This window comes from Schistocerca gregaria, chromosome 6, assembly GCF_023897955.1.
Source record: "Schistocerca gregaria isolate iqSchGreg1 chromosome 6, iqSchGreg1.2, whole genome shotgun sequence".
Taxonomy (NCBI): domain Eukaryota; kingdom Metazoa; phylum Arthropoda; class Insecta; order Orthoptera; family Acrididae; genus Schistocerca; species Schistocerca gregaria.
The window spans coordinates 490,912,408-490,938,695 of record NC_064925.1 but is presented as its reverse complement, the minus strand read 5'-3'; the positions used below and the strand labels follow the sequence as shown (position 1 = coordinate 490,938,695).

At 41.3% G+C, this 26,288-nt stretch overlaps 1 protein-coding gene across 2 annotated transcripts in view; it reads right to left on the bottom strand.

The window, feature by feature from the left end:
• Positions 1–26,288, bottom strand: part of LOC126279072 (G2/mitotic-specific cyclin-B-like) — a 73,327-nt gene that overhangs the window by 16,276 nt on the left and 30,763 nt on the right. For both annotated transcript variants that reach the window (XM_049979529.1, XM_049979530.1), the window contains exons 4-6: positions 19,065–19,220; positions 9,438–9,677; positions 7,273–7,391 (exon numbers count right to left, since the gene is read on the bottom strand). In XM_049979529.1, coding sequence (XP_049835486.1) covers positions 7,273–7,391; positions 9,438–9,677; positions 19,065–19,220 — 515 coding nt within the window. The remainder of the gene's footprint in view (positions 1–7,272; positions 7,392–9,437; positions 9,678–19,064; positions 19,221–26,288) is intronic.

Sequence of the window (26,288 nt, the reverse complement as noted above, 5' to 3'; positions counted from 1 at the left end):
ATTGGTGAACAGCAACAGTAAATGAAAATTGAAAACCAAAACAGCAGCAATCATAAAGCGGACTACTTTGTATATAAGCTACTTTGCATTATATATTGAAAGAACACTTTTGGTTAATTAAAGTGTGTCACTAATGGAAGAATGTTCGTATAGGGTTGCCCTAAAAAAACAAAAAGGAATGATTAAATTAGCAATGGAATTCAATAATGTGTCTGAAAAACCCATTGAGAACTGTGCTATAGAGAAAGTGAACTGTATTCTATACAAATTTTTGTTCAGAAGTTCAGGGTATCATAGGAGGGGGAGGTGGCGGGAGATGTCCAAAGTAAAAAGGATTTTTCTGGCAGTTGGTTGAACACTAGTTCTGAATGACCCTCTTACGTGCCTTCATTAGACACCATTTTGTATCAGTTGCCATAGAGGCAATGGTGGAGAAACATTGTTGCCGACGTGACTTCTGTAAGCACAAAGCTTCACATTTTTGCCGATTTTGCAGTTACAGACATTGAATGTCAACATGGTAACATCATGTTCTTCTTCCTGTTGGGGAAATCAGCAGCAGAAAATGTCAATGCCACAGACAGCATATGGGGATGAAGCATCAAGACAGGCAAGGATTTACAAATAATTTTCTCATTTTCAAAGTAGTCCAATGTCAATTGAAGAGTAATCACAACAAGAACATCCCTCCACATCCACATCAGACAAAACCAATGAAAAAAACTTTTATTGAGATCATGTTTGAGCATCTTATAACAACTGAGTTGGTGAAAATCACTGGAACATTCTGGAGTTCATGCCAACAAATTTTAAGTGAAGATGAAATGTGTTGCAGTAAAATGCATTTAACATGTGCTTTTTGATGACCAGAGAGCCAGTCATCTGGACATGTGCCAGAAATTGAAAGAAAAGTCAGAAAATGATCTGGATTTTGACACCAAAGTCATCACAGTTGACAAATCATGCTGTTATGGATATGACCCAGGAACAAAGCAACAATCCAGTTAGTTGAAGACTGGATCACCAAGGCCAAAGAAAGAAAGGCAAGTAAAATCTCATGTGAAGACAATGTTCATTTGTTTTTTGACAGTAAGGGATCATCTACTGAATTTGTTGCCCAGGGTACCACAGTTGACCAACATTACTGCCATGCAGTGACAAAATGATTACATGAAGCAGTGAGAGAAAAAAACTGCCTGTCATTGTGTCAATCAGGAGATTGGCTTTTTCACCTTGACAATGTCCTTGCTGCTTGCACAGCACTGTCTTGCAGTTTTAGGCAACAAACTGAATGACAGTTTCCGACTCACCGTACTAATCAGACTGGCTGCCTGTGACTTATGCCTAATAAACGTTTTCAAGAAGTAGAAGAAGTGAGGGGAGAAAAAATTGCTAGAGGCACTAAACAGATTAACTTCAGACCAGATCAACTACTGTTTTCACCAAAGGAAAAAACATTAGAACACATTATGTCTGATGTACACTATTTTGAAGGAGCAAAAATGTTATATCAAACACATGCTTCTTTTGTACAATGCATTGTTTTGGGCCCCCCACTAGTAAGTTCTCACTTTTATGCCGGGGAAAAGTGGCAAGGCATTGGAATTATAATGAAAACAGTAATATTTTAACTAATGAAGAACATGTAGTCTCATTTAGAATATTGTTTGGTGTAAAAAGTTTATGAAAACCCATCTTATTTGAGACTTACAGTTATTAAAGGCTTGCTTTCATTCTTCATTTTTGGCTGAAGTCCACACCTCTAATTTACAAATAAAAGCATGTTTTTGTGTATTTCTGAATTGTTTTACATGTAACATGTTTCTTAAGTATCAGTACCATCTGACAGGTACCACACTTTCCTTTTGGGTCTTGCACCACACCAAGTTAGATACTTACATTTCATACAGGCTGGACATTCAATTTCACATCTACATCTTCATGGGATTACATCACACAATCTGGTTTCCTTACAGTCCTCCTTTCTTGAAGTCTAAGCTAGTTTCTGTTTATTAATGTTAACTTACATTTTTTGATACAGAATTTTAATTTATCTACTTTGTGGTGATTTTGTTATTTCAATGTGCCACACTTCTGATAATGGTGTATACATCAAAATGCGCAATGTGACCAAGCCCTGCGCCTGCTACACGGACGTCTGAGTCACAGCTCTTGTACAAGATAAGTAATTTAAGTAGTAATAAACTGTTTTTTAACACTTTAAACTAATTTATTACGTTAATTATAGTGCTCTGCAAGCGTACCATTAAAGGTTTTTGTCTTACTCGCGTATTTTCACAGTAATCACGTAAAGTTCATTTTGTTTACATATCGCGGCCAGGCCGAACTTTTGAGTTTTCAGATTAAACTTCATACCGCAATCTTAAGTGCATTTACTGATAGTTTAGTGTGCTAAATACGTTTGCTGCCCCTTTATATCTGTAGAGTATCGTCATCTCTTAAGTAATTTCCAGTAAAAAACTTCTGAACCACTGTTTACGTAGTCGCGAGTAGGCCTAATTTTTCGTACACGTATTTTCATCGTTTTCCGGTAACTTAATTGTCTTTCTGTCACTAAAATCGATTTGTACCATGAGTGTAAAGTGCCTGACGTGCCGTAGGATCGTTAGCTCCGGGGTCTGGTGCGATGGATGTAGTAACTTTTTTCATTGGGGCGACTGTAGTGGCGTGGGAATTGGGAAAATGAGCGAGACTCATGCCCTTCAGGCTGAGTTAGATGAGGCTAGGCGAGAACTGGGCAGGTTAAGGGGGGAGAAGGGTAAACAGGGGTGGGAAGTGGCAACAGGCATGAGGAACAGGCCAAGAAATTCTTCTGACAGCTTTGTTATTAATGTACAAAATAGGTTTGACCTGTTGCCTCAGTCAGAAACTGATGAGCCTCTCACAGAAGTAGATGTAGACAGGGCTCAACAAGCTTTCAGCAGCAAATTGATTAAGAATGTAGGGAAGTCTGCAAAGAGAAAGAAAGTCTTGTTGCTAGGTAGTTCACATGCTAGGGGTGTGGGCCAACTTCTGCAGGATGAATTAGGGTTGGATTACCAGGTCACAAGTTTTTTCAAACCTAGTGCTGAACTTGGGCAGGTTACAGAGGATTTAGGTTCACTATGTAAAGGTTTTACTAAGGAAGACACCGTGGTTATTGTGGGTTGGCCGGGCAACAGTATTGACAGAGATCCGGGGTACAGCATAAAGTGTGACCTGGCAAAGATTGCATCAGCATCGAATCATACCAGTGTTGGGTTTGTGTCGGTTCTGGAGCGCCACGACCGACCTCATTTGACCTCTTCTGTCAGGAGAGTTAATTTGGAGTTGGAACGGCTACTTGGATCTGGTGCAGGGTCACACATTGGTGTGGTTCCTGTTGATTCACTCTGTAGGTGGGACTATACTAGACATGGCCTACACCTCAACAGGAAAGGGAAGGGTAAACTGACTGGGCTGATAGCAGGAAATTTAAAGGGGGGAGGAACTACATCTCATGGTGGAAACTTTTTTAGTGTAAGATCAGTGTCCAGTGGGAAACTCAGCCAGGCAAGTACTAAAGATGTTAAAAAAGTTCAAGATACTCACAAAAGTAAAGTGAAAAATACTGTTAGTATATTTCATCAAAATATTGGGGGATTGAAGAATAAAATTGATGAGCTTCTGCTTTGTTTAGAAGATATAGAAACCAAGAATGTAATAGATATACTATGCCTGTCTGAGCATCACATTGTCACTGATATGCAAAATGTTAGCATCAATGGGTACAAATTAGCTGCACATGTAAGTAGAGATAATATGATGAGAGGAGGAGTTGCCATATATGTCAGAAGCTTCCACAGTGCAAAAAATTTAGAAACTAAAAAATTTTGTGTAGAGCAACATATTGAAGCATGTGCCACTGAACTTAAACTAAATGATGGCACTTTCATAATTGTAACAGTGTATAGGTCCCCCTCAGGGAATTTCCAGCTATTTCTAGAAAACTTGGATGCTTTGTTGTGCTATCTGTCAGACAGGGGGAAGCAAATTATCATTTGTGGGGATTTCAATGTTGATTCCCTGAAAGAGTGTAATAGGAAGAATGACCTTTTAGTATTACTCAGTTCTTTCAATTTGAGCTCCGTCATTGATTTTCCTACTCGGATAACAAAGAACAGCAGTACATTGATAGATAACTTTTTTATAGACCAAGATAAGTTTAAGGACATAAATGCTTATCCTGTTGAGAATGGTCTTTCAGATCATAGTGCACAGCTTGTTACAGTACATGACATAGCTCCATGCAGTATAATAAATCAGACTTTCAAAGCAGTGCGTTCAATTAACAATATAAATATTGCAAACTTTAGGGAAAGCCTACAGCAGCTAGACTGGGATGAAGTGTATAAGGAACCCGATGCAAACTTGAAATATAACTTATTTCACAATACATTTTTAAGGGTATTTGAAAATTGTTTTCCCAAGAAAATAGTTAAACATAATTCCAAGAAAACATATAAAAAACCTTGGCTAACTAAAGGAATAAGAATATCTTGCAACCGTAAAAGAGAACTGTATCTAACAGCAAGAGGGAGTACTGACCCCGAAATTTTTCAATATTATAAAAACTATTGTGCGGTACTAAGAAAAGTTATTAAAAAGTCCAGAAGCATGTGTATCATGTCTGAGATCAGTAACTCTGATAATAAAATTAAAGCAATTTGGAATATTATTGAAAGGGAAACAGGGCAACCAAGAGCACAGGAAGACTTTAGTGCAATAAAATTGAATGACAGGTGCACTAACAAACAATCAGAAATTGAAAATATTTTGAATAATCATTTTTTAAATGTTGTGGAGAAAATAGGATCTAGATCTTCACTAGAAGAGGCAAGGCTATTAATAGAAGAGGCCATACCTGCACAGTTTGAAACAGCTGTAATTCCACCAACCTCTCCCTCTGAAATCAGTAAAATAATAAACTCACTGAAAAGTAAAAGCTCTTACGGAATTGATGGCATTTCCAGCAAAGTACTTAAAGCTTGTTCCCCACAGATAAGTAGGATTCTCAGCCACGTATGTAATAGCTCTTTGGAGCAGGGTGTTTTCCCTGATAGAGTGAAATATGCCATTGTAAAACCATTGCATAAAAAGGGGGATACGTCGGATGTCAACAACTACCGCCCAATCTCTCTTCTGACAGCTCTATCAAAAATTTTTGAGAAAGTAATGTATTCAAGAGTAGCCTCCCATATTTGTAAAAATAAAGTACTAACAAAATGTCAGTTTGGTTTTCAGAAAGGCTTTTCAACAGAAAATGCTATATATGCTTTCACTGATCAAATATTAAATGCTCTGAATAACCGGACATCACCCATTGGTATTTTTTGTGATCTCTCAAAGGCCTTTGATTGTGTAAATCATGGAATTCTTTTAGATAAGCTAAATCATTATGGTTTGAGTGGGGCAGTGCACAAATGGTTTAATTCATATTTAACTGGAAGAATGCAGAAAGTTGAAATAAGTGGTTCGTGTAATGTTAAAACAACAGCTGATTCCTCAAACTGGGGTGCTATCAAGGACGGGGTCCCACAGGGTTCGGTCTTAGGTCCTCTACTGTTCTTGATATACATTAATGACTTACCATTCCACATTGATGAAGATGCAAAGTTAGTTCTTTTTGCTGATGATACAAGTATAGTAATAACATCCAAAAACCAAGAACTAAGTGATGTAATTGTAAATGATGTTTTTCACAAAATTATTAAGTGGTTCTCAGCAAATGGACTCTTTAAATTTTGATAAAACACAGTATATACAGTTCCGTACAGTAAATGGCACAACTCCAGTAATAAATATAGAATTTGAACAGAAGTCTGCAGCTAAGGTAGAATTTTCAAAATTTTTAGGTGTGTCCATTGATGAGAGGTTAAACTGGAAGCAACACATTGATGGTCTGCTGAAACGTCTGAGTTCAGCTACGTATGCTATTAGGGTTATTGCAAATTTTGGTGATAAGAATCTCAGTAAATTAGCTTACTATGCCTACTTTCATTCACTGCTTTCGTATGGCATCATATTCTGGGGTAATTCATCGTTGGGTAGAAAAGTATTCATTGCACAAAAACGTGTAATCAGAATAATTGCTGGAGCCCACCCACGGTCATCCTGCAGACATCTATTTAAGGATCTAGGGATCCTCACAGTAACCTCACAATATATATATTCCCTTATGAAATTTGTTGATAATAATCCAACCCAATACAAAAGTAATAGCAGTGTGCATACCTATAACACCAGGAGAAAGGATGATCTTCACTATGCAGGGTTAAATCTGACTTTGGCACAGAAAGGGGTAAATTATGCTGCCACAAAAGTCTTTGGGCACCTACCAAACAGCATCAAAAGCCTGACAGATAGCCAACTAACATTTAAAAATAAATTAAAAGAATTTCTAGATGACAACTACTCCTACTCATTGGCTGAATTTTTAGATATAAACTAAAAAAAAAAAAAAAAAAAAAAAAAAAAAATTAATCATTAGTATCATGCAATATTTTGTATAATGTAATTTCTTGTACAGACATCTTTTATTAACCTGACACGTTCCACATCATTAGGAAGTGTCGTATTCATGATCTATGGAACAAGTATTAATCTAATCTAATATAATCTTAATAATTGCAGTAAAGTCTTGATTATGCAAACAGTCTACACAAATATCATGTTCTGCATCATTACATGATAAACACTGCCACATGCACAGTAATGCCTTCCTGTTGTATACATTCATTAACTATGCATAAAAATTAAGAGAAGACTAAAGGCGCACAGGCTTAGATATAATACTAGTGCACAAGTTAAATTTACAAATGTTTGTAGTAAACATACAATTAAAATACTTATAATTTTTTGAACATTAAAAAAGGACAAAATTTTATCATTTTGAAGGACCAATGGCTAAATCAACCTATATGGTATGGGCTTTACCCCAGTTCTCAATTGATGTTCACACACAAATTGCTAAATTTAACAGAGAAGAACTTTGTGGCACTAAAATGAAACAACTGATAAAGGGGGACACTACACAAATTTAGTGTTTGGAAAATAAATTTAAAGTGGCAATAAGTGTAATTTAACCAACTACAATTGTCTGAGCTGAACTATAAAAAACAACCCACCTATCCATAAGCATTTAGATATGTCTTGTCTCAAAGTTCATGTATGGAGGGAGAAACAAGCATTAAAACATCTGAATTGGTATTCCCAAAATGCTTTATTTCTTACCAGAGTGCAAGATATAGAGCTGCAGCTGCAAGACATGATGGAGCAAAGTGACACAGCTCGTAATCCAGTAAACACATTTCTTGGAAGTACTTTGCTAAAGTGTATGTTACCTCGTCCGGCTGAAAGTTACAAATCCACGTGAATACATGGGAAACAACTGCTGAGGAAGTAAGGACAATGAGCAGAAGTACTAGTTGTCTACTAATAGATGTATAAACACACAGAATACACTTTAAGATATGCCAAGTGCCACACAACTTACAGTTTCAAGAACCTGTACTAAGTGATATACCTTGAATATACAACTCCCTACATACTGGTCCCTTGGGAACTGTAGAGACAAGATTATTGTAATTACAGTGCACACAGTAATTTAGGAACTCAATCTTCCTGCATCCCATATGTGAATGGTATAGTAAGGAGAGCCTAAAGGTGGCAGAATGTGAAGTAACTAAATATCTGATAACAGCATAGAGAAAGTTAAGAAAAATTAAAAATCTCAAGGAACTCTTTAATTAAGCTGAATGTACAGAAATTTCAATTGCATATGTAGCCAGTAATAAAACTTAATGTAGGAAAAGATAGATTGCTACATACCATAAACAAGAAACATCAAGTTGCAGACAGGCACAATTAAGACACTCACATATAGCTGGACACACAAACTAGAAAGCACATTTCATGCATACACGACTCAACTCTGGCATCAAAATTCATGAATTAACAAGCACTTTCACTAATATTCTATAAAATTCATGGACATATCAATGTTAGTCTCTGCTCTTTAGTTGACAGCTTTCACAACTGAAATTACCTCTTTGCATTAAAAAAAGATGCATATTCTAAAATTTATTGAGTCCAACACTGGCTAGTGCTTAGTGTTTACGTTTGAGGAGAGTCTGCGCCTAATTCTATCCAATAGAAATGTGAAAAAGCAAGTAACAGTACTATTGGTTTTCAGATCTACAGGTTCCTCATGTAGACGAGAAAAATGGTTAGGATTAGGGAAAGGGAAAGGGAAAGGGGGGGGGGGGGAGGAAGGAGGGAAATTTTCTTGACCTCTTTCCTCCGATTTACTTTTGTCTCCTTCCCATCCACTACCTTACAATCCACTACCTTACAATCCAGGTTGTGGCCCGCACCCCTCCTCCAAAGCTAAGAATGTTACTGTTAATTAATTTTCATGTTTTTCTATCACCAATATCATTGTTTTGTGCAAGCCACAGTTATGTGCCTTGTAAACTATCTCATAAAACACTCAAATTTGAGATAAATTAAGGACACTGAATTTAACACTATAAGTATCTTTCAAAATTAAATGAAAGGAAACCTTGGTAGCTTGTACCAGCTCTTTACTGCAACTGTTCTATACTAACTGCAAAGCTCAAGAGGACAACCCCCTGCTGCTCCTGACCACCACTTCCTATAGCAATATATCACAATCTGGACCCATTCAATACGAGATGCACAGGAACATCTGCACAAATAGCCAGATGAAGATTGTCCCAAATGAATTAAGGTGATTGAGATGGTTCCCTTGAAACACACACATACTAATCATTTCTCCAGTCTCTAATCACATGTACAAGATAACCCTAATTTTCATTTGACTGAAACAGACTTACTTTTTTAGGCAATACTGTCAAGCACTTATTGTTTGACTCAGATTATAATTAAAAACAAGTATAGTAAATTACACATAAAATAATTTATGTGAATTTCCCAGCCTTTTGAGACCATAAAACAAAATTTATTTCCATTTTAACAAACAGCAGGTACTATCTTGCATTGGCAATATTGGGAAAGGTCCACAGGCATTTTAACCCTAACTTTAAATAGGAAAGAGTGAGAATAACTGTTTTATCATATCATTTAGATTCAAAAGTCCACTAAATTTTATCTGTAATACATTTTATAGATCTTTCAAATAGTACTTCTGATAAATCATTTTCTTAAGCATACTAAAAACCACTGAAATTTGCTTTCCTCACAGGTTTATTACACAAGCAACCACAAAGAGACTTAAAAAACACTCTGCAGTTTCAATTCTTATTAGTTTGGGAAATAGATTAGGGCAAAGACTTGGAAAAAGTAAGAATAAAGCACAGCACTGATCTGGATTTTCAATGTCATGAAATTCATACAATCAAAGTAACTGTACTTACAGAAGTTGCCTTGCTGTACCGACGAAGGAAGTGGACACTCAATGGATAACCAACAAAGAAACTGATAGTCCTCATAATCTGCATTTCCATTTGCAGTATTTCATTTTTTGTGTACAAATTACTGCAAATATACACAAAACTGCTTATCTCAGGTGGGTATACTTCTTCGTACTTGCTGGCCAATAACAGTGAAGCTGCACCAAGTAACTGTATCTTCTTTTTGTCCATTACATGCACTTTCTGGAAATATATAACTATCTCTACATCCAGTTTCACAGGCTTCATGGCTTAATATTACTGTACAAGCATCCACTGCATTATAAACTAAGGTCAGTACTAAAGGTAGTGTAATAAAAATTTAAGTAAGCTCCACCACCACTACAATGACGCAGAGTCAAGGTGGGAGCTTTCTTTGAGCAAGGACTGGCCAATAGTCATTTTACCCATAATATAATTGTAGCAGAGTGCCTGAAACATGGGTGTGGCAAATTTTTCTAACTATTTCTCATAGGATCAAATTTAAAACCCAATGAAATCAAATTCAGACAAAAACAATTTTCAAGGTTCTGAACACACAATCACCACTAGATTTTTGTTATACAGTGTGGCACATTAAATAGAAATACTTAGCATTAGCATTTTATTCATTAGCAACTTTAAAAATATGAAAACTAATTCTGAAAGAGGGATGTAATTAAAATATAATATTTCAGTCCACACTAAACTATCAATGGAAAGGTCTTACTACATGGCAAGGTATTTCAGTAACAGCACAATCTCAGGTGAAGAATTGAGAGTTTGTTGTGTCTTGTACAAACCAATGGAAAGATTTAAGGAAAACTGAAGCAGAATGCTGTGTTGCTGTTACCCAATTTGAGGGGGCAGGGGTGGGAAGAGGGCTGATTACTACTGATCACCACCACAAAACCCACAGCAACCCAAGCACAAAAGAATGGTGTCCATCTTCCTTAACACAGTAGTTAAATGTATTGCGATTGCATAACCAACTGTAAAAAGAAAGGAAAAGCCACAAGAACGAAGGGAAGGCAATGAACACTAAAAGGAACAAAAGAGGACAAGAAAACAGAAATGCTAGAAACAGAAGAGAGCAAAACATGAAAGCATATTACAGTGGCTGACCAACCACGAGAATAAAAACGGAAAGCCAGCCACTCTGCAACACATTAAAACCTCCACCCTAAAAGCAGTAGGGTGGAAGACACAGAGGGATGGAAGGACATGCGCTAAAACCTATATAGAAATATAAAACCCACTCTCACGGATAAAGTGTAAAATTAAAGCAGCTGTGGAGGCATTGTCACCCAACACTGAAGGCTGGGAAAGTTGAAAGTCTGCCGCAGAGTGGCTAAAAGTGGGCAGTCCAGCAAGAGATGGATGACTGTCATTTGCGAGCCACAGCAACACTGAAGTGGGTCCTCACGACGGAGTAGGTAGCCATGCATTAGCCACCTGTGGCCAATGCGGAGCCGGCAGAGGACAACTGATAGCCTGTGACAGGCCCGCACGGAAGACTGCCACACATTCATAGTCTCCTTAACGACACACAGTTTGTTGTGCGTGCTGTTATGCCATTCCATCTCCCAAAGCCTGAAAACCCTGTGGTTAAGACAGAACCCAGGTCAGCTTTCGGAGATGCCTATCTCCAGAATCTGTTTCTGCGTCGCCTGTTTGATCAGCCTGTCAGTAAGTTCATTACCGGGGAGTCCAACATGTCCTGGGGTCCACACAAACACCACAGAACAGTGGGACTGTTCCAGGACATAGATGGACTCCTGAATGGACACTACCAAAGGGTGGCAAGGGTAGCACTCGTCGACAGCTTGTACGCTGCTCAACGAGTTAGTACACACGAGAAATGACTTGCTAGGGCATGAGCAGATGACTCAAGAGCACGAGATATGGCCGCCAGCTCTGCAGTGAAAACACTGCTGCCAATTGGCAAGGAGTGCTGCTCAATATGTCCTCCATCAACAAATGTGAAGCCTATGTGATCATCAGCCAGTGTAAATCACTTCAGAGCCCCAGAACACGTCATGAATCGAGAGGAAGTGACAGTGGAGAACAGCGGGGTTAACGGAATCCTTAGGGCAATGCAAAAGGTCGAGACGAAGCTGTGGCAGAGGCATACACCATGGAGGTGTATGTGAACGGGCCGTAAGCAGAGGTGGTAAAGGGAAGGACTCCAGTTCGGAGAGAAGGGACCACACACTAACTGCAATCATTAGCCCCGATCTGGGTCGCCAATGCGGGAGATGGACTGCCGCGGGCAGGAAAAGGAGATGGTAATTCTGAACTATGAATGTGTGCTGCATAACTGGCGAGCAGTTGTGCACGTCTGATCTGCAGTGGAGGGACTCCAGCCTCCACCAGTACGCTGGTCACCAGACTCGTCGCTAATCTAACTCCACAGTGGTGAACAGGGTCAAGTAAATGCAATGCTGAAGGCGCTGCTGAACCATAAACCACACTCCCATAGTCAATTCAGGATTGGAGAAGGGCTCTGTAGAGCTGCAGCAGTGTGCAGCAATCTGCACCCCAATTGGCGTTGCTCAGGCAATGGAGGGCATTGAGGTGCTGCCAGCACTTCTGCTTAAGCTGACGGAGATGAGGGAGCCAAGTCAATCGAGTGTTAAAAACCAGTACTAGGAATTTATGTGTCCATTACAGATAGTGGATCGTCATTAAGGTAAAGTGCAGGTTCTAAATGAACAGTACGGCACCAACAGAAGTGCATGACACACGACTTTGCAGCTAAAAACTGGAAGCCATGGGCTAGAGCCCTTGACTGTGCCTTGTGGATGACTCCCTGGACGTGCCGCTCAGCAACAACAATACTGGAGCAGCAGTACAAAATGCAAAAGTCATCTGCATACAGAGAAGGTGAGACAGAGGGCCCAGCTGCTGCTTCTAGACCATTAATGGCCACTAAAAATAGACACACACACAATACAGAGCCCTGCGGGACTCCATTCTCCTGGATATGGATGGAACTGTAGGAGTCACCAACTTGGACATGGAAAGTATGGAGTGACAGGAAGTTTTGGATAAAAATCTGGAGCGGTAATTCTCTGATGCGGAGGCTCGAGCAAAGTGCTCGGCAATCACGTTTGTGTCTGTACATAACTTGCAATTTATGGTAACACTGGGGAAGCTGTAGGGGCCGGGTACCCAAAGAGACGTTTGGTCACTGTCCAGACTTTGGAAGGTGCCGTGTGGCACCCAACGGTTGAGACGTATCCCTCCCAACACTCACTCTTTCTTTCTTTCTCTTTCTTTCTTTCTTTCTTTCTTTTCCTTTCTTTCTTTGATAAGGTAGTGAGCATGGGCATGGAGCCATTTAAAGGCTATGAGGTACTCCAGGGAAGGGTGCCGCTTGTGCCACTGTAGAACTCACCGACGCTCCTTAATTGCTTCAGCTACTTCCGGCAACCACCAAGGGACTGCTTTACACCTTGGGCATCATAAAGATGGGGGATAGCATTTTCTGCAGCAGAAACAAATGTGCTAGTCACCTACTCAATCATCACATTGATGTTACCGTTTGGGGGAGATTCAGCGGTGACAGTAAAGATGAAAGTTCCCAGTCCGCCTTGTTCAAAGCCCATCTGGGCAGGCATCCCTGTTCCTGATGCTGGGACAGTGACAGGAAGATGGGGGAGTGGTCACTACCACACAGGTCATCATGTGCTCTCCAGTGGATAGATGGGAGAAGTCCTGGGCTGCAAATTGATAAATCAATGGCTAAGGTAACTACCAATGGCCACACTGAAATGCGTGGCGGCCCCAGTATTTAAGAGGCGGAGGTCGAACTGAAACAGTAAAGTTTTGATATCTCTGCCTCGGCCAGTAAGCACGGTGCCACCCCACAAGTGGTTATGGGTGTTAAAATCTCCCAAAAGTAGGATCGGTTTAAAGAGTTGACTGGGGGCGATTTTGGAGGGGGGGGGATTGGGGGGATTTGGGAGGGGAGGGAAGAAGAGGAAGTTCGTGGTGGAGGGGGAGAGATAGGGAAGGTAGAGGAGGGGGGGAAAAAGGCAGGAGGCAGAAAGAGAGATAGTGACTACTTGCGCGGGAGGGGGGGGGGGGGGGGGGGGGGGAGGAAGAGTGGTGGGAGAACAAAGTACATGATCTGGATGGGAATGTAGTTATGTGAACAGAAGATAGAAGGAAAATGGTGAGGCAGGGGAAGTAAGTTAGTGGAGGTTTAGGATAGGGGACTGTGAGTACACTGGATGGTCGAGATTGCGGGTTGCCACAGTTCTGTGGTGACAGTTTGTGCAGGTGGAAAGTTCGTTACTTGTCAAGTTCACATAGAAATTTGTACTGTAATTTCAGCATAGCTGACATGTAACATGGCTGCTTTCAACATGGCCCTGCCTTTTATTGTGTGGGAGATGCCTTTGACTGGATTGCAGTAGGTGGTGGTGGTGGTGATTGTATGTATGACACAGGTCTTCCACACCTGGGCCAACTACAAAGGAATGATCCATGGGGAGCAGAATTGGAGCAGGGATGGACAAGGATATTCTGTGGGTTGGGTAGGTGGCAAGCCACTACTTTCGGGGATATGGGTAAGATTTTGGGTAGGTTCTCTCTCATCTCGGGTAACTGTGTGAAATCATGAAGACCTTGTGGAGGATGCAGTTGAGCTTTTGAAGGCCAGGGTGATACTTGGTGATTAAGGGAGTGCTTGGTCCATGCTTGTTAACAGAGTTACTCATGTCAGAGGAGATGGCAAGGGAGATTTGTTTATGGATGAGCTGGGTATGATGATGTCTGTCAAAGGCTCTCTTAATAGCCCATCACACTAATGAGTGGCACACTACAACGTACTGTTCTTGCAGCAGCTGACCCTTTTTTGGACATTTAATTACAATGCTTTTTTCACATTTTCACCACAACCAACTCCATGCTGCCCAACTTAACTGTTAGTGAATCAGGTGTGTTAATCTGTGACCACATTGTACCATCCAATGTCACTTTACGATTGGGCATATCTATTTGCAAATGCTGCTACTACCTCCTGCTTCTTGAAAACATTTCCTGACCTTCCTTATAACTTCTTACACAGCTCTATATTCAGCAGGTACCATTTTCATCCATTATAACAGTTTAACAATAAATTTTCAACTTACCCCTCCCTCAGCCACTCCTTTTGCCTCCCGACCATCCAAAGATGAATCCCAGCTGCTCCTACCTCAACCAATTCCAAAACTCTCCTTTGTCCTAGAAAAGCTCCAAGCATACATCCCCTTTCTGAAATCCTGTCTGGCACAATATCTCCCCCCTAATGGGCTTATCATCAAAACTGGCACCCCAGGCTGTTGTCCACTCTGTTGCAAGAATCTTCACTTTTTCCACTTCCATCAGTCCACCTACACCAATCTGGACCTTCATAATCATACAGTCCAAGCTCAAACCATACTTGACACCTACTCCTTCCACAAAATCCTTATTCTCTGTGATCACAACTTCCTGAATGTTATTTCAGTAACAGAAAATCTTGTCTTCACCAGTTCGAACAGCATTCAGAGGTCCACATAAGTAAGCTATCCCAGCTAGTCCCATCCTATGACCGCAAGAGATTACCTATAGCTAAATAAGAAAAAGCCTACCACTCTAATGCAATTCCCATTCCTCCTTAACTCCTCACAGCTCTGCAACCCTGCCTTGCTGAGCTACTGTGCCGCCCACATCCCCAAAAATTTTTTCCACCCTCTGTGAAACACACTAGTTCTGAACACTTATCCTATAACACTGTTGTAACTTTTCTGCTAAAATTCTGACTAGCAGCAGTCCCTGTAATTCCTAGTCCAAAACCTAAATTCAGCCATCCTGGACATGTCCGGAGCTTCTTTCCTTTACCCATTCTCTGCAATAGAAATATTCCTTCATCACACATCACATTGTTTAAAACCATTCCAACCTCTTTCCAACTGTGATCCTTTTCTCCTCCCACCCAGTCATCCCCTTGTTATCTTTCAGAAATTCCTCACTTCCAACATGGCCTCACCTTCCTTTCCTAAATCCCTCCCCAGCAAGTCCATCATCACTCTTATGGAACACAGAGCCACCCATAACCTGAAAACTAATCCACACCTTATCATCGTTCCCTCAGACAAAGGCTCCACCACAATGGTCACTAATTGTGCTGACTATGTGGTTGAGGGTCTCCAACTTTCCACCACCTCCATATACAACCTTATGACCATGATCCCATCCAGGAAGTCCTAAAGGATCTCCAGCAGCTCCACAAGGCCTTGGATCTATCCCAAATGTGACACCTGAATCTATATTCCTCCTCACACTTGCACTCTTGATTTTTAACTGCTCCCCAAACTCAACTCCACAGGTGTCACTACTGGTCATCACATTGTTGCTGGGTACAATGCTTGCGCTGAACAAACTCTACCTTTGTTAGACCAGGAGCCCCAAACCATTGTCCATAACCTACCATCCTACATTTATGACAATGTTCACTTCCTTCACTGCCTTTCTGCAGTTCCTGTCCTGTTAATGCCAGGCTCCTTCTTGGTCACTATGTATGTGGCATCCTTGTACAGCAACACCCACCATGCCAATGACCTTTCTGCCATCAAACACTACCTTTACCAACATCGTTCTGATACCTACCCACTATCTCTTTCCTAATCCTCCATGCCAACCAATCCTGACCCATAATTATTTCCCTTTCAGAGGTCAGATCTATAAATTTGTGGTACTGCCATGGCTACTGACATAGTACCATTGTACAGCAACTTATTTATGGGCCATCTGAAGGAATCCTCCCTTTCCAGTCAATATCTAAAACCCCCTTAGCTTGTTCAGATTCATTGATATTTTTGTGTTCTGGACTCATGGCAGAGATGACCTTTGCTTCTTCCACCATAGCCTTAATATCTATTCAAAAATCTACTTGACATGTTCCTTTTTAACACAACAAGCCACCTTCCTAGATGTCTATCTCCATCTCCTCGCACACGGCTCCATAAATATGTCCATCCGTATCCAGCACACCAATAGTACATTCACTTTGACAGCTGTCACCCATTCCATGTCAAAAAGTCTCTTCCATACAACCTCATCGTCCATGGATGCCACATCTGCAGTAGAAAGCAGCAGTTGTCGAAATATGTAGATAACCTTACTAGATCCTCTGACAGACAAAATTGTACCCAACTCACCCATTAACAGATCTCCCTTGCCACCTCCTCCTCTGACCAATAACCCTGTTAACCAGGCACCGACCAGCAGTCCTCTATCACCTAGTAACACCCTGGTCTTGAAAGCAATACTACATTCTACACCAGGGCTTTGACTACCTCTCATTGTGGCCTGAGATGAGGGACATCCTACCCAAAATCCTACCCGCATTACCTGATATAATGTTCCGCCACTCACAAAACCTACAAGAATATCCTTGGCCATCCCTACTTCAATCCTCCTTGCATTTCTGCATCCCATGGGTCATTCCCTTATGCTTGACGCAGGTACAGGACCTGTCTCATACATCTGCTCACCACCTCTTACCACAGTCCAGTCAGTCAGTCAGTCAGTCAGTCAGTCAGTCACCTTCTACCCAATGGGGCCACATGTGAAAGCAGGCATGTTATATGCCATATGCTACAATTACTGTACAGCATTCTATTTGGTCGCGACATGTAACCAACTGTCGACTCAGATGAATGGTCCTGGCAAATTGTGGTAAACCGCAAACTTTGTCATTTACTGGCCAAACATCTTGCATGCAATAACACTAATAACTTCGACAGCTGCTTCACTACGAGGGCCATCTGGATACTCCATTCCATCAAAAGTTACTCTTAACTACAAAGATGGGAACTGTCTCTCTAATTCCTCTGGCCTAAACTTCTGACAACCTCTTTCTCACTACTTCACCTTAGCTTTTTCCCTTCTCTCTTCTGTCCACCCTACTCCTTCCCCTTCCATATCACGAACTGTTTTCTTCCTCCACCCCTTCCCCTTTCTCCACCCCTTTTCCTTAATTTCTCCCCTCCCTGTGCCCTCTTCATCATCACTTTCCCTCCTTTTCTTTACCTCCTCCACTTCATCTTCTTGTGAGTCACCAAGTTATCTGGTGAAAGACCTGCCTAACACTACCCTGCTATTCCCTCCTTGCCTCGTGCTTCTTTTCCTACTTCCTCTCCACTTCCATCTACCCAGGCAATTGCTTTCAATAATTGATATTCAGTAATCAGTCTCGCTGCTACTACAAGCGTGTACATTTGTGTGTGTGAATAGAACTCAAAAGTTAGTGTTAACTTTTCTGTTTCATTTCTGTGCACCATGTATCAGTCTTCTATATGTAAGTGGTTACCTTTCCCTTCTTTTACCTATTACTCCTCGTGTAAGCTCTTATTCCTTGTTCCTTTAAATACAAGGTGCTTAATTTTTTTTCCATAATCTGTATCCAAACAGAGTTTTTACTGGAGAGAGAATATATGGTGAGGCTGTGGCCTATCATTCAGTGCTCCCTGCATGTCATTAGCCACCATGGTTAGTGAAGGCATTCTGCTGTTTCGAGACATAGTTTGTGCATTGTTTTATAGGTGAAGCAACTGCTGAATTTATTTTTGGAATGTTTCTGTTGTGTGCTCAGAGTATATATGCCCACACATACTTATTTTAAGGACTGAGGATTTGTGTACATATTTTTATATGTCATGCAGTTGTGCTGTATTTTGTGTACATTGAGTTATTTGTTTAATTGCATAATAAAGGGTGTTTCATACAAGTTCTCCCTGTCACATACCAGAAGCCATATGATATTCCAAGAATTTTGTGATGCTGGAGAATATTGACAAAGGCTTCCATCATACTTTAACAGATCTGAAATGTCAGTAGCATAAAATCTCGTATGTGCCCCACAACATCCCATATCTCCCCACAGACTTTCCATAGTCTCACAAATTAAATGCAGTGATTTAGATTTTTACAATTGTCACTCAGAAAAATGAGTCAGGGGAGACTTACAACACAGGATGAGAAGGAGAGACCTTCCTTCTCATCCCATCTGGTAAGTCCCCCTTGACCCGCTGTCCTGGTTGACTTTCCCCAAAATCTACCACTTTTCCTAGGCCTCTCCAGTTCTTTTCCTTCACCCATCTTGCTCTCCCTTCAACCCTTCTGCCTGAAGTAGCCACTGGCCCCAAACGCATGCCTAATTATAACCTCCTTTTACGTGTGTGTGTGTGTGCTGCTGCTGCCGCCACTTGCCAAGTAGCTTTTTTAGCTATCCAATTACAAGTCTCAACTCTGTTCTCCAGTATTTGTGCATTACATCTGCAACTGATTTTGGAATTTTTCTATATTGGGTGTATCTATGTAGAGTTAAGGACATAATAAACCATACAAAGAATGGTCCGAATCTAAGTTTTCCCAATCATGTCTTCTTTTTCTGAATATCTCACAATAAATCACCTGGGTCCAGAGTATTTATATATACGCATGTATGTATGTATGTATGTATGTATGTATTACTTATGTCACTGACTTAACACTACATATATCAAGGCACACAATTATCTCTCACCATAAAGACAACTTTCAAAATTACAAGTGTATTGAATACAAAATGTTTCTTACCTGTAAGTATCTATCTATGATAGCTACTGCCAGCAAAATCGTCTCTGATAGTAAAGAAAACTGAACCTGTACCTCAAATAACCAGTCCACTAGGACTAATCGCATCCGAGGAGTCACTGTCCCACATAGGAAATTTGGCCTCAACGGGTATTTTACCTGAAAGAAAGTAAAATGAGAAACCTACAATTTTCTGTTAGTTGTATCAAAAATGTTCAATGAACACAATTCGTTTAGGAAAGTCCTAAATTTTTCTTTTTTAAAGAGAGATAGTTTCACGTTTTATGTAAAACGACTACTGGCTACCTGAAAGTCGTTATGCTGCTTAGTAGTCCAGACCACCACAAAAATTTACGTATTCTTTACTTTTGAACTAAGCGTATACGGATTCTTTCTTTTTGTTTTTAAGAAGTGTGTAGTCAGTAATTGTTGACCTTAGCCCACAAATACTTCTTGACTGCCCATCTATCTGCTTCACTTATGTTCAGAACTAATATTAAAGTGACAGAGTGGAGTTACTGTCAATACACACTATCAGAAACTGAGTATGGAGGCATATTTCCTTATTTGTAGCTAAAACCAAACACTTATACTAACAACAGAGTGACCTGCTGTATTAGACTCATATCTAGTAAGACAGTTTTAATTTTTTAAGTATTTCTTACATTAACTTTATGATCACTGTTTTCACCTTATGCTAAATAAACAAACAACATTTGGAACACTGTCCTTAGAATTTTTTTGTATGCCTTTTACACTTGCCAAAAATTCTTTTTCTTCAAACATGCTATTTTTGTTTCACTGTCCATCTAGTTTCCTGATCATATTGGACTGTAAGATGAGGTACCAGTTTGGTGGAAAGCATTTAATTTTCAGTTTATTCCTAAAAACCATACACATTGAATGTATTTTTCTGTTAGAGTATGTATAAAAAGAAAATCAAGATAGTGAATGCACAGTTCTGGCCAAAAGAGACTCAACTAATATCCACCACATTAATAGAAGTTTATACAGACTATGAAATTTAACAAACATACACAAGATGAAGTAAATTATTCAACACATTAGGAGAGAAAAATTCTCATTGGGACTGGGATCATTAGGCAGCAATTGACAAACAGGGAATACAAAAGAAGATAAATGGGTAGCTTTGAGAGAAACAGAAGACAGCAGCGGACCAAATACGCAAGACAGCAAGGCCTGATAGAAATCCTTGGCTAACACAGGATGTATTAAATTTAACTGACAAAAGGAGAAAATACAAAAATGCAGCAAATGAAGCAAGTGAAAGGGAACACATATGTCTAAAAAAAATGGTGACTGAAGAGCTGCCAAGTAAGAATGGCTACAGAAAAAAAATGCAAGGCTGTAGAAGTATGTCTAACTAGGAAAGCATATATGCCACCCATAGGAAAATTTAACAGATCTTTGGAGAAAAGAGAAATAACTGTGTGAATATCAAGAGCTCAGATGGCAAATCAGTAATAATCAAAGAAGGGAGCACTAAAATGTGGAAACAATATATACAAGAGCTAGACAGTGGAAATATAATGAACAGGACAAGGCACTAAATGAAGGTAAGATGGGAGACACTACACTGAAAAGAATTTAACAGATCACTGGGAGACTTGAACCTAAACGGAGAACATGCGATAAGACGATACTCCCTCAGAACTGAGCTCCTTGGCAAAGTCAACCACAACAAAACCACTCAACCTGATGTGCAAAATGTATGATACACAAATATACAGAAGAAAGAAAAATGTGGTAAAAGCCAATTGCAAGGAAAATGACCTGAGGACTGTGGGATGGAGAGGTCAGTGGCATGATGTCTCACTCCTAAGATGTGGTCTAACCATCCTTGGATGCTGTTGCAATGTTTGAACACAGCGAGCTGGCTGAAACGCATCCAGTTAGCCCTGCTGTCCATCCATTTTGGGGGCTTAACTTCAGATGGTGAGCCATTTGGTAGGTGAAGGCAGATTGGGAAGTGGTCACTGGAATGAAGGAAAACAATGACCTCCCAGTGAACAGTGAGCAAGGGCACGAGAACAGAAAGAGAGGTTGATGGCTGAGAATCACCCATTAGCAGTAGAGAAATCTATGTGAATACCCATGTTGAGGATGCACAACTCTTGCTACATTACAACACCCTCCAAAACCTGACCAAAAGGGCAATTATTGGTTGAGCCCCAGAGGACATGATGGGCATTGAAGTCTCCGAGGAGGAGGAGGAGGAGGAGGAGGAATGGTGACGGGAGTTGTGCGATAAGATCCATGGGAGGCTCAGAGTCTAGTGCATCTTGCAGAGGTAAATACAGTACGCAAACTGTGATCCTTCGACACATGAATTTGAACTGCAACGGCTTGCAGGTCAGAAGTCAAGGGGAGAGCAGAGGAGTGGTGCGCATCAGTGAAACACTGAACCTCCCTTGGCCCCTTCCCCCAAAGTAAACCTTGCTGTATATTGTGTATCCCTGTAGCACAGGGACATTTGTACCTTTGAAATGCATTTCTTGTAAACAAAAGCACAAGGGATGTTCCTGTGCTAGGAGTTTCAGTTCCTCCACATGAGCCCTGAACCCATTCATGTTCCACTGTAGTACAGAGGCCATGTCATCGGTGTGGTTTCAATTTACCTCTATCTTTGCAGCAGGGAGTTTAAGCACTTTAAGAGCGATGGGGAGTGGAGCGGCTGCTTGGATCCAAGGCATCTAACTCCTTGATATCCTCCTCATCAGTCAGACAAGAAAGAGTGACATCTGACGGCACTCCGGACAGCTTTCAACGTGAATGTGAGCCTTTCCCTGCACCTTGTCGCTTCGAGGGTGAGGAGGAAAGGGGGCGTTGAGAGGCCCTCTGCTTTACTTGTACCTTCTCTGCGGAACTGTTATTAGTCTTTCCTGGTGCAGCTGCCTGGATTGCTTTGTCCTTACTCTTTTTCCCTTGACATGTACACGAGCAAGTACAGGTGCTTGTGGAGGGTACAGGAACACTTGGTGTCATCTGTCAAAGCTTCTGCCTTGGGAATAGGTTTCTGCACCATGAAAGAATATGAGGTGGCAATGGCAGCGTTTTCATTGTGGCTTTGGCATAGGGGATCCGCTTGGTCACTTATCTACTGTATTTTGCATTCTTCAGCATAAACAGTCTCTGCTTCAGACTGGGTGGTTTCCAGAGCAGTTGATGGAGATTGCCAGAGATGGGCACTCAGTCCCAGCGTCATGAGCGGCTTTTCCACAGTTACCGCAGATTGCTTCACCTCCACAACTCACGGTTGTATGGCCGAAACGCTAGCATTTATAGCACTGCATAGTGTTTGGAATGTACGGTTAAACATTAAGCTGAAGGAATCCCACCATAAGATGTTCCGGCAGTGTCGGAGAATTGACTGTGACAATGAAAGTGGCAATCTTTTCAGTTGCTCCACGATTCCTACACATTCATTGCTCCAGATAGACTATTCCCTGGGATGCTCATTCTTGTTTCAGTTCTATGTCCATGTCCACGATATCTTGCATGTGACAATGCCCTTACTGGAGTTGAGAGGTGTGTGTCTCAAAAATGAGATCAGAGTCTCCCAGTTTCTGTGATTTTTTAAGAAGGTCTACCAGGTTTGACCTGTTAGTTTTGACCAACAATGAGCCATTACACAATCATTGTATAGATTTTAATGTTCCAGCAAGGCCTCCCAAACACTTATGGATATAAAAGGGGACCTCTTTTTCATATGTCCCCTCTTTCCTCTTTATCACCAGAAGCACGTTATTCATGACTCCATGAGCCCAGTTACTGTCGTCCAAAATATTCTTAGTATCAGGAGGACTAGCCTCTCTCATGCTTTTTCGACAAATGGGTGTGAATATTCCCAGGCAGTACATCCTTCCCGCTGGGAGCAGATGATTTCAAGGGTTCCATTTCAGTCCCACAGGCAGCTAGGGAAATAAGGGTCTACTCAACAGAGCCCCATGTGCCTTGTGAGCCTTGTACAACTGAGCTACAGCAGGTTCACCACAGGTTGCCCGCTAATGACTGTTCCACTTCAACAGCCATGCATACCATCAGCACACGGCACACCTTGAGATTGGGAAGGTTTTTTTATAGAGGTTTATCCTGTTCTTGTGATCCCCCTTTCCCTGAGACACACAATGTTCCACCGCCATGTCGCACAATGGTCGTTGAAGCATGCCCAGAGTCTATTTGGTGATGGGGGATTGGTGGCACTTACCGGACCCCAGCTCAGGAACCCCGAGGTCACCAAGCCCGTACCCAGCAAATCAATACTGTGCCCCTGAGGGTGAAGAAGAGTCATAAAGAGGAAAGGGGAGGAGGGAAAAATGTAGGGGGGGGGGGTGTCAGCTTGGCTGCTGCCAAGTGCCAGCCTTCAAATACCCACTGCTACAGGACGCAGAGTCCAGAGTCCAGGGCAGAAAAAGTGCTGGCAATGCGCACTGGTGACACACAGATTGGGCAGGTGAGGGTATCATGTGGCAACACTGTTTAAGAGGATCTATGAGTCGACAAAGCTGAGAACCATTTGCCTTTGTTTGACTTCTTGGAGCCTTTCTAGTTGGCTGAGGAAGACTCGCTGCAGTATTCCTTCTGTCCTTTTCGGCCTGCCAGTTGTGTAGCAGATGACTTCGGCCCAGGAGGAATTTTGAGAGGTGGCAGTGTGGTTGCCATTACAGTTGATACAGCAGGGAGGAGGAGGAGGAGGAGGAGGAGGAGGCAGACAATCATCCTCATGCACATCCCTGTCATTGAAATGATGACACTGGTAGCAGTGCATCAGGTTCAGAATGTACGGTCAGACTGATGTCTTCATAGCCTGCTTTGATTTTTGAGAGGAATTCCAGGTGAGAAAAAGAGTGTGTGTAGGAACTAAGGATGCATCTACCTTTCTCACCCATTGGATGGCAATGACATCCTGATCAGAGAGGTACATTTGGATTTCTGCCTCAGTCAGACCATTGAACAGCCTAGTATAAATAACACCACACAAAGAATTCAGAGTTCTATGGGCCTCGACATGAACAGGATAGCCATGGACAAGTGAAGTGGCAAGCAGTTGTGCTTGAGAATCTGAAGTAGTCTCTACAACCAAAGTGCTATTGTGTAAATGAGAGCAGGATTTCACAGGGCAAACAATTGCATAAACACCTTTCCGAATAAGAAATGGATTTACCATTGCAAAGGACTAACTGTCTTCAGAATATGAAACTACGAGGAACCATGGTGCACCTGGGAGGGTCTTTGAATCTGGAGCTTCATTCCATTTATGTTTGGTAGACGCAGACTGCGAAGTTAATGATTGGCTCATTGCAAGAAAATACCCATGATTGCCAGCTTCTCCAATGGTGGCACGCTCCTAACTGAACCCCTCCCCCAAGCTCAGGACTGCCCAAAATCTTTTTGTGTAACATGACATTTTATTAGGAAATACTATGGTGCACTCTTATGCACTTCGATAAACTGAAGATATTCATGTGAATATAGAGAGAGAAACTTATTTTAAATAAATTGAGCTAGAGAGGAGCAAAACACTGTCGCTATGCTTTGTATATGCAGAGCCAATAATATATGCAGGAGGTGCCTCCTATGGGCACGAGTGGTGAATGGACATCACTTGCTGTGGTAGACATGTTATTCCAAGCAGTCACTGATAGAAGGTGTTACGATGGCCCACCAAGGAAAAATAAGAGTGCATGTATTAGCAATGAATGAAATGTAATGTAATTCACTTTTTTGTATATAGACCAGAGAGAAGAAGTCTGGTGTTCATTGTAAACCACACTGCATTAATGGAATATTTGACAATATGTAGTTGAAATAATGGAAGTCTGGTTGTGAAAGCTCTATGTGATTTGAGGAAAGAAATGAGCTCTTTTTCCAGTTAATTCATGAAATCTTCAGGTAAGATGATCCAAGCATGAAGAAGATTATTAGCTGGAACTAAATAACAGGACCAGCTCTACAACATAAATTTATAGGCAACGGTAATATCCAAAATACACTATGTGGTCAAAAGTATGACACCCCAAAAAAATACTTTTTCATATTAGGTGCATTGTGCTGCCACCTACTGCCAGGTATTCCATATCAGCGACCTCAGAAGTCATTAGACATCATGAGAGATCAGAATGTGGTGCTCTGCGGAACTCATACTTTGAACGTGGTAAGCTGATTGAGTGTCACTTGTGTCATATGTCTCTAGACAAGATTTCCACACTCCTAAACATCCATAGTGCACTGTTTCCAATGTGGTAGTGAAGTGGAAACGTGTAGTGACATGTACAGCACAAAAGTGTACAGGATGACCTCATCTTAACTGAGACGGCTGACAGTTGAAGAGGCTCGTCATGTGTAATAGGCAGATATCTAACCAGACTATCACACAAGAATTCCAAACTCCATCAGGATCCACTGCAAGTACTACGACAGTTAGGCGTGAGGTGAGAAAACTGATTTCATGGTTGAGTGGCTGCTCATAAGCCACACATCATGCCGGTAAATGCCAAATGATGCTTCGCTTGGTGTAAGGAGCATAAACATTGGACTAGTGAACAGTGGAAAAATATTTTGTGGGGTAACAAATCACGGTACACAATGTAGCGATCTGATGGCAGGGTGTGGGTATAGCGAATACCCACACTGTCATCTGCCAGCAATGTGTAGTGCCAAAGGTAAAATTCAGAGGCGGTGGTTTTATGATGTGGTCATTTTTTTCGTGAAGGGAGCTTTGGCACCCCTTGTTTTGTGTGGCACTACCACAGCACAGGCCTACATTGATGTTTTAAGCACCTTCTTGCTTCCCACTGTTGAAGATCAATTTGGGGATGGCAACTGCATCTTTCAACACGATCGAGCACCTGTTCATAATGCACAGCCTGTGGTGGATTGGTTACAAGACATTAACAGCCCTGTAATGGACTGGCCTGCACAAAGTCCTGACCTGTATACCATTCATCACCTTCGGGAGGCTTTGGAACACCTTCGTGCCAGACCTCACTGACCGACATCTATACCTCTCCTCAGTGCAGCACTCTGTGTAGAATGGGCTGCCATTCCAAGAAACCTTCCAGCACCTTATTGAACATATGCCTGCGAGAGTGGAAGATGTCATCAAGGCTAAGGGTGGGCCAACACAATATTGAATTCCAGCATTACCGATGGCAGGCTCCACCAACGTTTAAGTCATTTTCAGCCAGTTGTCTGGATACTTTTGAT